The sequence below is a fragment of the Pygocentrus nattereri genome, chromosome 1, assembly GCF_015220715.1.
Source record: "Pygocentrus nattereri isolate fPygNat1 chromosome 1, fPygNat1.pri, whole genome shotgun sequence".
NCBI lineage: Eukaryota > Metazoa > Chordata > Actinopteri > Characiformes > Serrasalmidae > Pygocentrus > Pygocentrus nattereri.
The window spans coordinates 56,716,204-56,732,979 of NC_051211.1; the positions used below are offsets into that span (position 1 = coordinate 56,716,204).

General features: G+C 46.3%; 2 protein-coding genes across 18 annotated transcripts in view; one reads left to right on the forward strand and one right to left on the reverse strand.

Annotated features, from left to right (window-relative positions):
- The window catches only part of dcp1b (decapping mRNA 1B), a 19,688-nt gene extending 15,852 nt beyond the window's left edge, over nt 1–3,836 (reverse strand). Inside the window, exons 1-2 of the mRNA XM_037537630.1 lie at nt 3,389–3,836; nt 2,394–2,434 (exon numbers count right to left, since the gene is read on the reverse strand). Coding sequence (XP_037393527.1) covers nt 2,394–2,434; nt 3,389–3,541 — 194 coding nt within the window. The 5' untranslated portion in view covers nt 3,542–3,836. The remainder of the gene's footprint in view (nt 1–2,393; nt 2,435–3,388) is intronic.
- cacna1c (calcium channel, voltage-dependent, L type, alpha 1C subunit) overlaps nt 1–16,776 on the forward strand; it is a 367,076-nt gene that overhangs the window by 2,852 nt on the left and 347,448 nt on the right. The gene's annotated exons all lie outside the window — the stretch shown is intronic.

A 16,776-nucleotide genomic window follows, 5' to 3' on the forward strand; every position in this document is an offset into this window, starting at 1 on the left:
GTCTAACAGGGACAGACTCGGTTCTGTTATCCGCTACTGGGGTTGTGTGGTACCTAGACCATAAACAGGGCTGGAACATATGGCAAAAACACATCCCAATACGTCTAGACAACACACAATCTGAATTTAAAGGGTTCTACAGCTACAGACTGGAGTCCATCTGTTTCTCTGATACTCTGTTACCCTGTTCTTCAGTGTGTGTTGTGCTGGTGTGAGTGGATCAGACACAGCAGTGCTGCTGGAGTGTTTAAACACTGTGTCCACTCACTGTCCACTCTATTAGACACTCCTACCTCGTCGGTCCACCTTGTAGATGTAAAGTCAGAGACGACAGCTCATCTGCTGCTGCACAGTTTGTGTTGGTCATCCTCTAGTCCTTCATCAGTGGTCACAGGACGCTGCCCACAGGACGCTGCCCACAGGACGCTGCCCACAGGACGCTGCCCACAGGACTCAGACCAGCGCAACACACACTAACACATCACCACCACCACCACGTCAGTGTTACTGCAGTGCTGAGAATGACCCACCACCCAAACAGTACCTGCTCTGTGAGGGTCCATGGGGGTCCTGACCACTGAAGAACAGGGTAACAGAGTATCAGAGAAACAGATGGACTACAGTCTGTAACTGTAGAACTACAGAGTGCAGCTATACGGTCAGTGGAGCTGATAAGGTGGACAGTGAGTGTAGAAACGAGGAGGTGGTCAGAACGTGATGCCTGACCGTGTAAATGTTTGTGTGAAATTCCACTTTCTCCCCTCTGACGTGGTATTTTAGGGTATTATTTTGCTGCCTGGAAGCATCGGAGGCCTTCAGAGGGCTCAGAAGACGGTTTATTTAACTGCGCTCTAAAGCCGCCGCGCTGAGGACATGTTTAATAACAACACCGAAACAGATGAGGCGGTCAGCTCCAAAAGCTGCGGCACATTCCCGAGTCGTGCTACTGCGTCCACTACCTGTCACAGATCATCCATCACGCTGTGGACTGCATTTTCCCTCCTCCACGCTTGAAGGGGAATTCAACCAATTTGCTAAAATTTAAGAGGTTTGGTGTGAAACGCTCCGGGAGAAATTCACCGAGTCAGTCATGCACAGTGCTGGGCATGGAACCAGACGTCCACCTCTACATCAAATGATTTTGAATACACTGCCGGACGTCGGAGACGCTGTTTTAGAGAGGATTTGGTCCTAAAAAGTACTTTTTTCAATTTATTCATGGTGGAGGGATACATGCAGGGTGTTATGAGGCTAAATAGTCCCTCAAAAAACTGTTATTTAGATTTTCCACTATTTTCTGTCAACACTCCGTATAAAGAAGACGCGTGCAGGTCCACTGGACAGTAAATATAACGGCTATACTCGTCAGCAAGCCTCTTTACAATGAAACGTGTCACATCTGAGCCCCAAACCAGAAACCTGCACAATCTGCAGACCAGCCGCGCTTTTACTCTATTTATACTAAACAACTGCCAACTGGCCCCCGTTTACTCACCGAGTGCTTCAACGATTCAAAAGCAATTTTAAATGTAAAACTAAATGTATAGAAATTGATAGACGTTACCTGCAGATCACTGTTAAACCCCGTCACTGCGCCCAGCAGGTGTTTTAAAAGTGCCGATTCACCTGCCAACTTTTCTTTCCTTTATTGTTTATGGTGCTGCCCCACTTCTCCTTTTTACCCCCACCCCTTGTTTTGGAGTGTCCCCCCTTGTTCCTGAGCTACAGGGCAGTGGTTGAGATCTTCCTCTGAAATGAGACCCTCTAATAAAAGAGCATCACTTCAACCCACAAATCACAGTAATCCCTGTCTGATCTCAGTTTAATGGGGTTTCAGTGGATTTTGGTCGTTTTTCTTCATAACGAGCAGAAAAATCTCTAATAGCATGCTAATGTCTCGGTAGCTAGCTAGCTAACTTTCCCGTTCCACCTTAAATAGTCCAGCAGTTCTGACACCTGAAGCGCCAGAATGTACCTGCTGCTCCATTTAAGGCGGAACGGAAAAATTAGAACAAGAATCTGGAGAATCTCCGACTTCAGCTTCATATCACTGAAGAATTAGGGGGGGTGATAATAAATAACTGCCCCCCTCTTTGAAGGCGTATGATCCCTAAATGTAACTAAAGCCCAGCAGTGAGGAGCTGAACTTTCCCCTCCTCTGCTGTCCCTGCAGACGGGCAGGGTCGCCTACAGAGCGGCGCTAGTAGCTGTTAATGAAGTGATGCTCTTTTATTAGAGGGGCTCATTTCAGAGGAAGATCTCAACCACTGCCCTGTAAACAAGGGGTGGGGTAAAAAGGAGAAGTGGGACCAGTTCTAAGACCTGGTTTTCATCCCCTTTCATTTCCAGCCAGATCTGTGGAGGCTTACGTCCACCGCAGCATCCAGTCTTACCTCGTATACACGAACAAGGTGCCCTCAACGTCCGTCTTTTCCTGCAAAGCAGAACGAGCGGTCAGTGACTTTGGGTTTGAAACAACACAGAGCTGTTTATTTCATTCCTCCTCACAAAGCAGTAGATCTACTTTACACTGCCTTTAAAGGGAAATTCCACCAAATTTTCAGAATTAAGCTGTTCAGACGTAAACAGAGCGGTTCTGCGTGGTTCGGTGTGAAACGCTCTGTTCTAGATAAACTCACCGAGTCAGAACCGCTCACAGTGGTGGTGAACGGAACCAGACGTCCCCCACTAAAAGCTCCTCACAGAAAGTTCCTACAGTAAACGGTTCTAGATTCCCTGCCTGACTGCTCTGCTCACACCTCAAACACTGAATTATACAGAAATTTTGAAAAAGAGGAGAAACTGCACCAATTTTTTCAAAATTTCTAAATAATTAGTCCTTGAGGCGTAAACAGAGACACTCAGAGGGTTTGGTGTGAAACGGTCCAGACGTCTTTACAGTGGTGGTGATGGGAACCAGGCGTCGCCATGACTACAACACAGATATAGACACTTTATTTACCATCCAGAACCACCAGAGAACCTACACGAGTCTTCTGAGCTTATATGGAATGTTGATGATGGAAAACAGTGGAAAATCTGGAATAATGAGTTTTCTTTGGGGACTATTTTGCCGCACAGCGCCCTGCATGTCTCCCTCCACCATGAATGGAGTTGAAGTTCTCTAAACTCTCATAAAACAGCGTCTCAGTCATCAGGCAGTGAATTCAGAACCAGTTCATGTAGGAACTTTCTGTAGGAGCTTTTAGAGGGACGTCTGGTTCCCATCACCACCACTGGTAGCAGCTCTGACTCGGTCAGTTTATCTAGAACCGAGCGTTTCACAGCGAACCGCTAAGCGTGGCTGTGTTTACATGTGAACCGTTTAATTCTGCGGCGGTTCTGGAACATGGGTGGGGTTCCCCTTTAAGCCGGCCGGCGGACTCACCCACTCGCTGGTGTCGTTGTTGAAGGTGTACAGCGCGACTTGACTCGCTACGTCCATAATGTTGTTGATATAAGGGTCGTGTCTCTGCAGGGCGGCCAGGCTGATGTCCAGCCCCTTGGTGGGCAGACAGGGGACCCCTCCGGACGCGGTCATGGCCGGTCAGGGGTCTGTTAGTCGGTCAGTTTGTTTGTTTTGGGAACTTTTCTGAGCGCCGAGCTCAGATTAGCCGCTCGGCTAAGCGCAGGGACCCCTAAAGCGGCTTCGCCCGGAAAACACGGAGAGCGGCTCCGACCGCGGCTCAGAACAGCGCTGAGGAACCTTAGAGACGGTTCCCAGAAGAACCCATCTGCCCAAACCGACACGAAACCACGAACCCGCTTTATTTCACCAACAGCACCATCTCGGCTCCAACTTCTGCTGCTTCTTCGGGTGAAAAGGTGGCGCTGAGCTGCCTGGCGGTGCACAGCGCCGCCGAACGGCCGAAGCGCAGAGGCAGAGCCTGGATTCCCTGTATTCTAATGCGTCTAATGAAAATAGATCAATAAATACTCATAAATGTGCCCTTTCTCTCAACTACACACTTCAGAAAAAAGTGAAGATGCATTATTATTCAACAAAAAACTTTATACAAGTTTATTATGTCTTTATTAACCTCTGTCTTAAGAACAATAGCAAGAAAAAGTGGTATTCTTGAAAAATAAATACGGTTTTAAATATTTCCTTAACCCTATGACCGCTTTACCCGTGTCTTAGAAAGGGCTGGCTGTTTATGCTGCTGTCGCCTCTGGTCTGTGGGCCTCGGTCTCCTGAGTCTGTTCTTAAGGGTGTTGGCGAGAGGCCTAAGAAGGAGTCTCAGAACCGTTCTCGCCTCTGTGCTCTGGAGTGTGTAGTTTCTGTTCTTACCCAAGAACAGGCCGCACACAGAGAACGCTGGTGAGTCAGAGTCAGAACTGTGGGTTCTGAGAGGGCATTTCTTCTTATGAACGAGGCCCAGCAGAACGAGGCCCGGTGTCTGATGGCCGGGGCGTCTGACCGCCGGGGCGTCTGACGGCCGGGGCGTCTGACGGCAGCGACTGTATTAAAATGTGCAGTGGTGTGTCGCTGCGGAGGAGCTACAACTTATTCACACTCAGATCAACAGCTGCATGGGATTTGACTGGGGTGTCCAAACTTTTGCACACACCTGCACTTCTTTAATGTACAGCGTCTCAGTCGTCAGGCAGGGAATCTAGAACCATTTACTGTAGGAACTTTCTGTGAGGAGCTTTTAGAGGGGGACGTCTGGTTCCCATCACCACCACTGTGAGCGGTTCTGACTCTGTCAGTTTATCTAGAACAGAGCGTTTGACTCAGAACCGCTGAGTTTACATCTGAACCTTAAATTGGGTTTGCAGTTTGGAAATTTACTGGACTTTCCCTTTAAGTCCTGATTTCCAGTTCAGAGGTGGGACCAGTGATCAGGTCTCGCTGCTGTGGTGCTGGGAGTGAGGATAACGCTGTTACTGGTTCTGCGGTCCGATGTTCCTTCTTGAGGTTCCTGTTTGTAGTCTATGGTGAGGTTCACGGACGCCTGACCTGCTGCTGTGTTGCTGACCGTCTGAGTGAGAGCCCTGTTTCACTTCCCGCCTAAATCACCTGCTTATGACTTCTTCAGTCTTAAAATAGGGTTCTTCTAGGGTTCTTTAGTAAAGGGAATGGTTCTATTTAGAACCATAACTTATTTAGTCGTAAACACAGGGTTCTTTAGCAAAGGGAATGGTTCTATTTAGAACCATGACTTATTTAGTCGTAAACACAGGGTTCTTCTAGGGTTCTTTAGTAAAGCGATTGGTTCTATTGTCAACCATGACTTCTTCAGTCTAAAAAACTGGGTTCTTCTAGGGTTCTTTAGTAAAGGGAATGGTTCTATTGTCAACCATGACTTCTTCAGTCTTAAAAACTGGGTTCTTCTAGGGTTCTTTAGTAAAGGGAATGGTTCTATTTAGAACCATGACTTATTTAGTCGTAAACACAGGGTTCTTTAGCAAAGGGAATGGTTCTATTTAGAACCATGACTTATTTAGTCATAAACACAGGGTTCTTCTAGGGTTCTTTAGTAAAGCGATTGGTTCTATTGTCAACCATGACTTCTTCAGTCTAAAAAACTGGGTTCTTCTAGGGTTCTTTAGTAAAGCGATTGGTTCTATTGTCAACCATGACTTCTTCAGTCTAAAAAACTGGGTTCTTCTAGGGTTCTTTAGTAAAGGGAATGGTTCTATTTAGAACCATGATTTCTTCAGTCTTAAAAAAGAGTGTTCTTCAAGGGTTCTTTAGATGATATTAACCCCTCATTGTACGACCACCCAAACGAGAGAGAAATACACGCAACATGTGTTTATTAAATATTATATAATAATAAAAAAATAATAAAAATTATATAATAAAAGCGCGTTTTTACTTTTTTACTCTGAAGTGAATAAACGTATTTATAACACATGGACAGAACTCTGGGGAGGCCATTAGCTGTTGCTATAGTTATCTGTATCGTTATCTTGAGATAATGAGTTAATGATCTTGTGACCTCAAGATAATTATTATGTTAACTTGAGATCACAAGATAATTAACTTGCTATCTCAAGATAACAGCTTCATTATCTTCAGATCACAACTTTTTTATCTCAAGGTAACAAGATAATTATCTCGTTATTTCAAGGTCAGGATTTTGTTATCTTGAGATACCGATAATTAACTTCTAGCGTGGACCACGGAGCAGATGGCATCCTCTGTGGATCGGTTTCTCCGGTACGTGTACTGGTGTGGATCCCCGGTGACGTCGATGTTGGCTTTGATGTGGGTCTTTCAAAGCACTCTGTGGCCATCGGGGTGAGGGCTACTGGCCGATAGTCATTCAGTCCTGTCACTGTGGAGCTCTTGGGGACTGGGTGGTGGTCTTCAGGCAGGTGGGGACAACAATTATCAAGATAGCAACTTTATCTTGAGATCACAAGATAACTAATTTGTTCTCTCAAGATAACGTTTGCTATCTCGATATAACAGGATAAATAACTATTTCAAGATAACAATTTTGTTATCTTCAGTGGTGGACAGTAACTGAGTATCTGAGTAACTGAGTAACTGAGTAAATGTAATTAGTTTCTGTACTTTAGTATTTTTGGTGTCTCTGTACTGAAGTTTCTCCGTTCTGGGCGACTTTTTCCTTTCACTCCACTACATTTCAGAGTCTAATATCCGACTTTTTCCTCCTACATTTTGAGAAATCTGTCGTTCCTTTTGGTTTCTGTGTGTATAAAAACGTAACATGTCAAAACGAAAGAAGTGCAAAGCCAGAGCACCAATCAGGGCCCAGCGGTCACTTTGTTTAGAGCTGGTTTTGACCTGTTGGTCAGACCGACCCAGTGATTATCATAAGATAACAAGGTAATTATCTCATTATCCCAAAATAACAATCCAGAACTACTTCAGGCCTCTCTGGACTTCCACGTGCCTATGGGTTTCTTTTCCGTATGTTTACTCAAATATTATAATCATATTGTGATAATACATCAGCACTTACATATCTGTACTGAGCTAGTAGTAAAGTCAGCACTAGTGCTGGAGAGTCGATTCCAAAAGAGTCGGTTCTTCAGCTCCAGCTTATCTGGGAGTCGCGGTCAGCTGTTAGCCAGTGACTCTGATAGTCAAAATGCTTTAAGTCGACTCTTTGGCCCAGTCCGTTTATTTTTACCCCTAACCCTTGTTTTCAAGTGTTGCTCCATGGAACTGAGTTGCAGAGATAGGATGGGCCTGTTTCAGCTCACTCCCACTTTTCCCCACTGCCTCAATCAGAGGCTGCCTCTATCAGGGCAGTTTCTAAAGCTTTACCATCCAGACTCCAGACAGAGATTCTCTCAGCTTCTATCTGGTATTCAGCTTATTAAACTGTAAACACTGTCTGACCAGAGGAGGACGGGTCTCCCGTTGTGAGTCTTGGTTCCTCCCAAGGTTTCTTCCTTCAGCCTGAGGGAGTTTTCCTTGCCACCGTTGCCTCTGGCTCGCTCACTGGGGATATATGTTGTAACTATATGTTTTCAAACATGTGTAAAGCTGCTTTCTGACAACATCGTTGTAAAAAGCGCAGAACAAATAAACTTGACTTGAGTTACAGGACAGTGGTTGAGATCTTCCCTCTGAAATGGGAACCCCATTAAACTGAGATCAGACAGGGATTACTGTGATTTTAACAGAGGAAATTCCCACATTTGTGGGTTTCTCTGGTCTCTTGTTCTCCGTCTCGCCGGTTTCTCTCTTTTTCTCATATCTCTCTGTTTGGAGTCTCTGAAAAACCTCCGTTTGGAGGATCATGTAGCCCCAACACTTCACCCCACCCCTCTATCTCAACCAGAATCAGGACCCCCACCCCTAGACGAGAACGGGGAAGCAGGGGGTAAGGGCTCAGTGGCAGGGGCGAGGGGTGAAACGGGACGGGGCCTTTGACTCTGTGGACTCCTGTTTTTCTTACTGACCGAAGGGACGTTCTGACTGCAGTGTGTGGCGAGTTTGAGTGGCGCGAATGTGTTTATCAGCTTTATGATGATCCAGCGCTGCTCTCTACTTCTGCTACGGAAAACAACAGATTCTTCATTTCCTATTTGATTAGAACTGCTGCAAACAAGCGTTTAAAACTGGAGAAGGTACAAAAATGAAACACGCTGGTAAACAATGCTTTTCACAGAATGTGGGAGATAACATGAAGCTGAAATTGGCTTCTTACTCAGATTTTACATTCCACCTTCAGTAGAGCTGCAGTACCGCTGTAAAAAGCTCTCCCTGCTAGAAAAGTTAACATAGACCAGCAGTGCTGACCACCAGCAAAACCAGCATATGGTGTTTTGGATGCTGGTATTCTGGTCAACCAGTGTGACCATGCTGGGGTGACCAGTTAAACCAGCACCAGTCAAACCTTCCCTAACATGTGAGTGCTTGAATAGTGCTGCTGTTCCATTCCCGGACCTCTTAAACTTTACTCAGTCAAAGCTTCAGAGCCTCATCAAGTGAAATGTGTGAAATGATGGGAATTCTGACGATGTGTCGAAACATTAATCCGCTGTAATCATATGTCAAAACGACCTGATATTACTTGGTATAATTATGAATTTTCATCATATCACTGTAACAGTCCATCCATCCATCCATCCATCCATCCATCCATCCATCCATCCATCCATCCATCCATCATCTTCCGCTTCTCCGGGGTTTGGGTCGCGGGGGCAGCATCCTGAGCAATGAAGCCCAGACCTCCCTTTCCCCAGCCACTTCCACTAGCTCTCCGGGGGGATTCCGAGGCGCTCCCAGGCCAGCTGGGCGATATAGTCACACCAGCGTGTCCTGGGTCTTCCCCGGGGTCTCCTCCCCGGTGGACTTGCCTGTGACACCTCCCGAGGGAGGCGTCCAGGAGGCATCCTAACAAGATGCCCGAACCACCTCAACTGGCTCCTCTCAACGTGAAGAAGCAGCGGCTCTACTCCGAGTCCCTCCCGGATGACTGAACCTCTCACCCTATCTCTAAGGGAGAGTCCAGCCACCCTGTGGAGGAAACTCATTTCGGCCGCTTGTATTCGCGATCTCGTTCTTTCGGTCATTACCCAAAGCTCATGACCATAGGTGAGGGAGGGAACGTAGATCGACCAGTAAATCGAGAGCCTTGCCTTATGGCTCAGCTCTTTCTTTACCACAACAGACCGGTAAAGAGCCCGCATCACTGCTGACCCAGCACCAATCCGCCTGTCAATCTCCCGCTCCCTTGTACCATCACTTGTGAACAAGACCCCGAGATACTTAAACTCCTCCACTTGAGGCAAGAGCTCATCCCCGACCCAGAGAGGGCTCTCCACCCTTTCCCGCGTGAGAACCATGGCCTCGGATTTGGAGGTACTGATCCTCATCCCGGCCGCTTCACACTCGGCTGCAAACCGATCCAGTGAAAGCTGAAGTTCAAGGCCTGATGTCCCCAATAGGACCACATCATCTGCAAACAGCAGAGATGTGACCCTGAGGTCACCAAACCGGACACCCTCCATCCCCTGGCTGCGCCTAGAAATTCTATCCATAAAAATTATGAATAGAATCGGTGACAAAGGGCAGCCCTGACGGAGTCCAACTCTCACTCGGAACGAGTCTGACTTACTGCCGGCTATGCGAACCAAACTCCTGCTTTGTTTGTACAGGGCCTTGTATATACCTTACCAGGGAGGCTGAGGAGTGTGATTCCCCTGTAGTTGGAACACACCCTCCGGTCCCCCTTTTTAAAAAGAGGCACCACCACCCCAGTCTGCCAATCCAGTGGCACCACCCCCGATGTCCACGCAATGTTGAAAAGGCGTGTCAGCCAAGACAGCCCCACAACATCCAGAGCCTTGAGGAACTCGGGACGGATCTCATCCACCCCTGCAGCCCTGCCGCCAAGGAGCTTTTTAACTACCTTAGCGACTTCGGCCTCAGTAATGGACAAGCCTATTCCCGTGTCCCCAGACTCTGCCTCCTCACTGGAGAACGTGTTGGTGGGATTGAGAAGGTCCTCAAAGTATTCCTTCCACCGCCCAATGACGTCTTCAGTCGAAGTCAGCAGCACACCATCTCCACTGTATACAGTGCTAGTGGCACACTGCTTTCCCCTTCTGAGTCGCCTGACGGTTTGCCAGAATCTTTTCGGAGCCGACTTAAAGTCACTTTCCAAGGCCTCACCGAACTCTTCCCACACCCGGGTTTTTGCCTTGGCAACGACTGAAGCCGCAGATCGCTTGGCCTGTCGATACCTGCCAGCTGCCTCTGGTGTCCTACAGGCCAACCATGTCCGGTAGGACTCCTTCTTCAGCTTGACGGCATCTCTCACCTGGGGTGTCCACCACAGGGTTCGAGGATTACCGCCCCGACAGGCACCAACTACCTTGCGACCACAGCTACAGTCAGCCGCTTCAACAATGGAGGAGCGGAACATGGCCCATTCTTAGTCAATGTCCCCCACCTCCCCCGATATCTGGTCGAAGTTCTGACGGAGGTGTGAGTTGAAGATCAATCTGACAGGTTCTTCTGCCAGACGTTCCCAGCAAACCCTCACTATACGTTTGGGTTTGCCTGGTCTGACTGGCATCTTCCCCCACCACCTGATCCAACTCACCACCAGGTGGTGATCAGTTGACAGCTCAGCTCCTCTCTTTACCCGAGTGTCCAGTACACATGGCCGCAAGTCCGCTGACACGACAACAAAGTCAATCATTGAACTGCGGCCTAGGGTGTCCTGGTGCCATGTGCACTTATGGACATCCTTGTGTTCAAACATGGTGTTCGTTATGGACAAACTGTGGTTTGCACAGAAGTCCAAAAACTGAACACCACTTGGGTTCAGATCAGAGAGGCCATTCCTCCCAATCACACCCCTCCAGGTCTTACTGTCATTGCCCACGTGAGCGTTGAAGTCCCCCAGTAGGACAATAGAGTCTCCAGGAGGAGCACTTTCAAGCACCCCTTCCAAGGACTCTATGAAGGCTGGGTATTCTGAACTGCTGTTCGGTGCATAAGCACAGACAACAGTCAGGACCCGTTCCCCAACCCGAAGGCGTAGGGAAGCTACCCTCTCGTCCCAGGGAAAACCCCAACATACAGGCGCCGAGTCGAGGGGCTATGAGAAAGCCCACACCTGCCCGCCGCCTCTCACCATGGGCAACTCCAGAAAAGAAAAAAGTCCAGCCCCTCTCAAGGAGATTGGACCCAGAGCCCAAGCTGTGTGTTGAGGTGAGCCCGACTAAATTTAGCCGGTATCTCTCAACCTCACGCACCAACTCAGGCTCCTTCCCCGCCAGTGAGGTAACGTTCCAAGTTCCAAAAGCCAGTTTCAGCAACCGAGGATCAGAACGCCAAGGCCCACGCCTTCGGACACTGCCCGATCCACAATGCACCGCACCCCTACTACTGCCCCTCCTATCGGTGGTGGGTCGATGGGAGGGGGGACTCATGTAGCTCCTTCGGGCTGGGCCCGGCCGGGCACCATGAGTGAATGCCCGGCCACCAGACGCTCGCTGGCGAGCCCCTCCCCCAGGCCTGGCTCCAGGGTGGGGCCCCGGTAACCCTATTCCGGGCAGGGTACACAAGTCCTGCTTTGTTGTCCTCATAGGGGTGGTTATGGATCACACTTTGTCTGGCCTGTCACCTAGGACCAGTTTGCCATGGGAGACCCTACCAGGAGCTTTTGCTCCAGACAACATAGCTCCTAGGGTCCTTCAAGCACACAAACCTCTCCACCACGATAAGGTGGTGAGCTTTCAACACCATGACTCCTCAGACCCTGATAACAAAACTCTCCTCACTTGGACTGTGCTCTTCCATGTGCAACTGGGTCCTAGACTTCCTGACCAACAGGCCGCAGTCTGTGAGGATCCACAACATCTCCTCCCCCACCATAACCCTCAGCACGGGCTCCCCTCAGGGCTGTGTGTTGAGCCCCCTCCTGTTTACACTGCTTACATATGACTGCTCACCTATCCATCCAGGCTGTCATATTGTGAAGTTTGCGGACGACACAGCAGTGGTTGGATGCATCACAAACAGGGATGAGTCCAACTACAGGCAGGAGGTGGAACACCTGGAGGGTTGGTGCAGAGAAAACAACCTCTGCATCAACGTAAAGAAGACGAAGGAGATGATTGTGGATTTCAGAAGGGGCCATCATGACCACCTCCCTCTGCACATTGGAGGTTCTGAGGTGGAAGTGGTCGACAGCTACAGGTACTTGGGTGTGCACCTGAGCAGCAACCTCACCTGGAGCAACAACACTTCCACTCTGGTCAGGAAGGCACATCAGCGGCTCTACTTCCTCAGGAGGCTGAGACGAGCTGGACTCGGGAGGGCAGTCCTCACCTCCTTCTACAGATGTGTGGTGGAGAGCATCGTATGCTCCAGCATCAACGTGTGGCATGGAAGCTGCTCTGCTGCAGATAGGAAAGCACTGCAGAGGGTGGTGAAGGCTGCACAGAGGATTGCTGGAGTCAGCCTCCCCAGCACCACAGACATTTACACCTCCAGATGCAGGAAAAGGGCTACCTGCATCAGGAAGGATCCCACCCACCCAGCACATGCACTTTTTGTCCCGCTCCCCTCAGGAAGGAGGCTTCGGAGCATCAAGTGCAAAACAACCAGACTCAGAAACAGCTTCATACCAGAAGCTGTAAGGCTCTTAAATTCCAACTGAACACACTGCACTGACACTTACAAGAACAAGTACTGTTACAGGCACTGTCACTTTAAACCGCACTGAGACACTTTATCTAGACACTTTATCCACTGCTCTAAGTCAATATCATGCTGCTATAGCAAACTTGCACTCTGGACTTCATATTGCTGCTAACTGCCTACTCTCCTACTCTCCCTCTCTTGTGTACTTTCTATTTATTTATCTATTTTAATAACAGCTCTTGGGTGTAAACTGGACCATGAGATCTTAATTTCGTTCCACCTCATGTACCATGTGATGCGAATGACAATAAAATCTCCTTGAATCCTTGAATCCTTGAATCCATGGAGAGGCACTGTAACAGTAGTCAAAAAAATACATAAACTATGTTTAGGGTGGTTTAATTTCTGCCGCATCTCTTTATAATGTTTCTTTTGGTAATTATGTGATGGATAGGGTTTATATTTATCTTTAGTATTATACAACCCCATTTCTCAAAAAGTTGGGACGCTGTGCAAAATGTAAATAAAAATAAAATGCAATGATGTGCAAATCACTTAATCCCTATATTTAATTGAAATAGTATAAAGACAACAAATCAAATGTTAAAACTGAGAAATTTTATTATTTTTTGAAAAATGTGTGACCGTTTTTAATTTGATGCCAACAACATGTTCCAAAAAAGTTGGGACGGGGGAACAAAAGGCTGGTGAAGTTGTGTAAAGCTAATAAAACACCTGGTGGCTGATTGACAGCAGGTCAGTAACATGACTGGGTATAAAGAGCTTCTCAGAGAGGCGGAGTCTTTCAGAAGTAAAGGTGAGGAGGGTCACCACTCTGTGAAAGACTGGACCATCAAATAGAGCAACAACTCAAGAAGAACGTTCCTCAACATAAAACAGCTAAGAGCTTCTGCTTTCCATCGTCTACGGTGCAGAACATCATTAAAGACTCAGAGAATCTGGAGAAATCTCTGTCTGTGAGGGACGAGGCTGAACACCAGTATCTGCTGGCCGTGATCTTTGGGCCCTCAGGCAGCACTGCATTAAAAACAGACATGATTCTGTAGTGGAAATCACTGCATGGGCTCAGAAACACTTCTGAAAACCACTGTCTATGAACACAGTTCATCACTGCATCCACAAACGCTGTTAAACTCTAAAACACAAAGAAGAACCCAAATATAAACAGGATCCAGAAACGCTGCCACCTTCTCTGGGCCGGAGCTCATTTAAAATGGACTGAGGGGAGGTGGAAAAGTGTCCGGCGGTCCGACGAATCAACATCTGAAATTCTTTAGGAAATCATGGACACTGTGTCCTCCGGGCTGAAGACCACTCAGCTTGTTATCAGTGCTCAGTTCTAAGTCTTCATGACTCTTTTTGACTCTTTATGTAACTTGCATTTAACTGCAATTTCAAAACAGCTCTGAAAAAAATCTTCCTGCAAAAAAGTAGTACAGACTAGCATCTGTAGACTGGCCACCAGCAAAACCAGCATATGTTGTGTTTTGCATGTTGCTATTCTGGTCAACCAGCACGACTATGCAGAGGTGACCAGTTAAACCAGCACCAGACCACCATGAACCAGTCTGTCCTGTTTTTTCATTCCCTAATACGTGAATGTATATCGCTGTTGTCGGGACAAAACCTCGTATCTCCATTTTTTATGTTTTTCAGTTTTTGACATAATTTGAAAATACCTGTCACCCTTTACATTGTGTGTAAATTTCATGATGAAGGGACCAAAAGAAATGACACAAAATTACATGGAAAGAATTCTGGTTCCATTGACTTACATTAAAAGTGAAGTAGGTTTTTTCCTTCTAATGTAAAATTTCCATTTTGGAGAAATGAGGTTTTGATCCAATCACAGCGATATAACGGTTTGCTTAAATGGTTCTTTGCTTGGTGAAATGGTTCTTCAGATTAATGGAGAAACTTTAGCCTGAAATGAAGTAAACATTGCACTGTTTAATTATCGGGCCTGGAAATCACAAAATGAAACGCGACAAATAAAAAACAGATTAAATATTTCACCAAATGCTTTATGTTGGGAATGAACTGAGATATCAAGCCAATCAAATTCTGCTGAAATATTATTGAAGTGCAATCAAGACCTTTAAAACTCTCAGGTGTGTACGGAAAGTAATGTAAACTGGTCTTTCTACAGTAGCGTCCACTTTCCTGTCCCTCCATAGGAGTCACTGGTGTTACTGGTCCTCATTGGTGTTACACAGAATACAGGAATATATTTAATAATATATATTTGACTTTTGTTTTCTTTGTCATTTAAATGTAAAAATTCCATAGCCATTAGAGATTATTGCAGTTAAAATCGCAGAAACGTGTTTTTTTTCTTCAGAATATGGCCTCAGGCTTCACACCTGACTGTGGGGACGAGCTGTTCTGTGGTGATTGGAATTCTATATGATTAATTTAAAAAACAGTATTGATCAATTGAGGCTCAAGAACTTGAAATTGTTAAAATAATTGTTTTATTCTAAAACATAAATAAATTTGAAACCCTCGCTTGTTTTTTAAGTGTAATATATCTGTGAACGCTAGAATGACCCAAATAATGTATTTGCAGCATGTTTTATTCGTGAGAATCAGCCTTTGAAAAGTCTTATATGAACACAACTGCCATGCAATATAAACTATAATAAATCGTGTATTAGATATTTGACACAAATGAATCTTGGAGGTTTTTACTTTGTTACATGAACTTTAAAGGTAAAATCTGTTCATATAGCTGCTTTAATTCCTTCACTGAAGCACAGGCAGGACATGCACCTTAACCCTCTGAGCTCTGAGGCCATCCTCTCTGGATCTGTTCATCTCTCCTTAAACTCTCCTCTGAAGGTTCTTCATAGAACAGGATCCTCATCTGTTTCATATCTAAACGCTCCGTTATCTTCATCACTACTTTCCAAACCCGCTGCAGCAGCTTCAGCAGCTGGAAACTCTCTGACGCCGTTTCACACGAGTCTCTGATGTGGACTGAATGAAGAATGAAGGGTTTCCGGCGTGACGGTCAGTCCTTAGAGATCTCCTGAGTGTCCGTCAGTCAGTTTCACACAGAAAGTAGACAGACACACGAATCCAGCAGCTCCACACGGTGAGAGGCAGATAACGCGTATCTCAGCCCCTCTTCACAGGCTCATAACTCCGGTCTCAAACCTCAGAGACTCAACTCAGACTGTCACCTCAGAGACTCCAGAGTCAACTGTGACTCAAATTTCAGAGACTCGAGACTCAACTCGGACTTGAATCTCAGAGACCCAAGAGTCGACTCGGACTCTCACCTCAGTATCACAGAGAATGTAGACGGACACACGAATCCACCAGCTCCACACGGTGAGAGGCAGATGACGTGTATCTCAGCCCCTCTTCACAGGCTCATAACTCTGGATGTGAGTCTTGTATGATCTCGAGATAAGATGGAATCGAAAGGGCGGCTCTACGGATTGAGGAAGTGTTTAAACTGGATTCTTTAGTAAAGAAAACAGTTCTATATAGAACCATGAACACTCAAAGAACCCTTTGCATAATTTAAGGTTTCTTTGCATGGTAAAATGGTTCTTCAGATTGATGGTCAGGACTTTTTTCTATGCAAAGGGCCCATATTCTACTTTTTTGTGTATTTTAGTCGTTCTACTTAAACGGTTTGTCTTGGTTCACGTGCCAAAAACAGTTGTACATCATTTTCATATAACAGTTGTGTGGTTTTATGCATGAAAACAGCCGTGAATCATTTTATTATGACCATTTTTCATCTTTTTGTCCCCTTGAATTCACCAGGCTGGTCCTGTTACTGCACCTTTAAGACTGATGTAGGTGAATGAGCTTTGTTCTGATTGAGCCTTTAACTTAACTTAATAGTGTTGATGTGAACAGGTGGGGCTAAACTGCTTTAGGTGGTTATTAACAACTAGTTGTTTTTTGTGACATCACAAAGACATTGGCATAAATGGGCTGCAGGGTCGTTTGACTTATGAACTGAAAATACATCAACACTAAATAACTGGAGAGTGAACTACGGATTCAACAGGTCGTGTCCTCTTACATATTGTTCTTTTAAATTAGCAGTTTATGTAAAGTAGACAAAATAATGCGCTCATAATGAGATGAGATGAGATAAGATAAGATGAGATGAGATGAGATGAGATGAGATGAGATGAGAG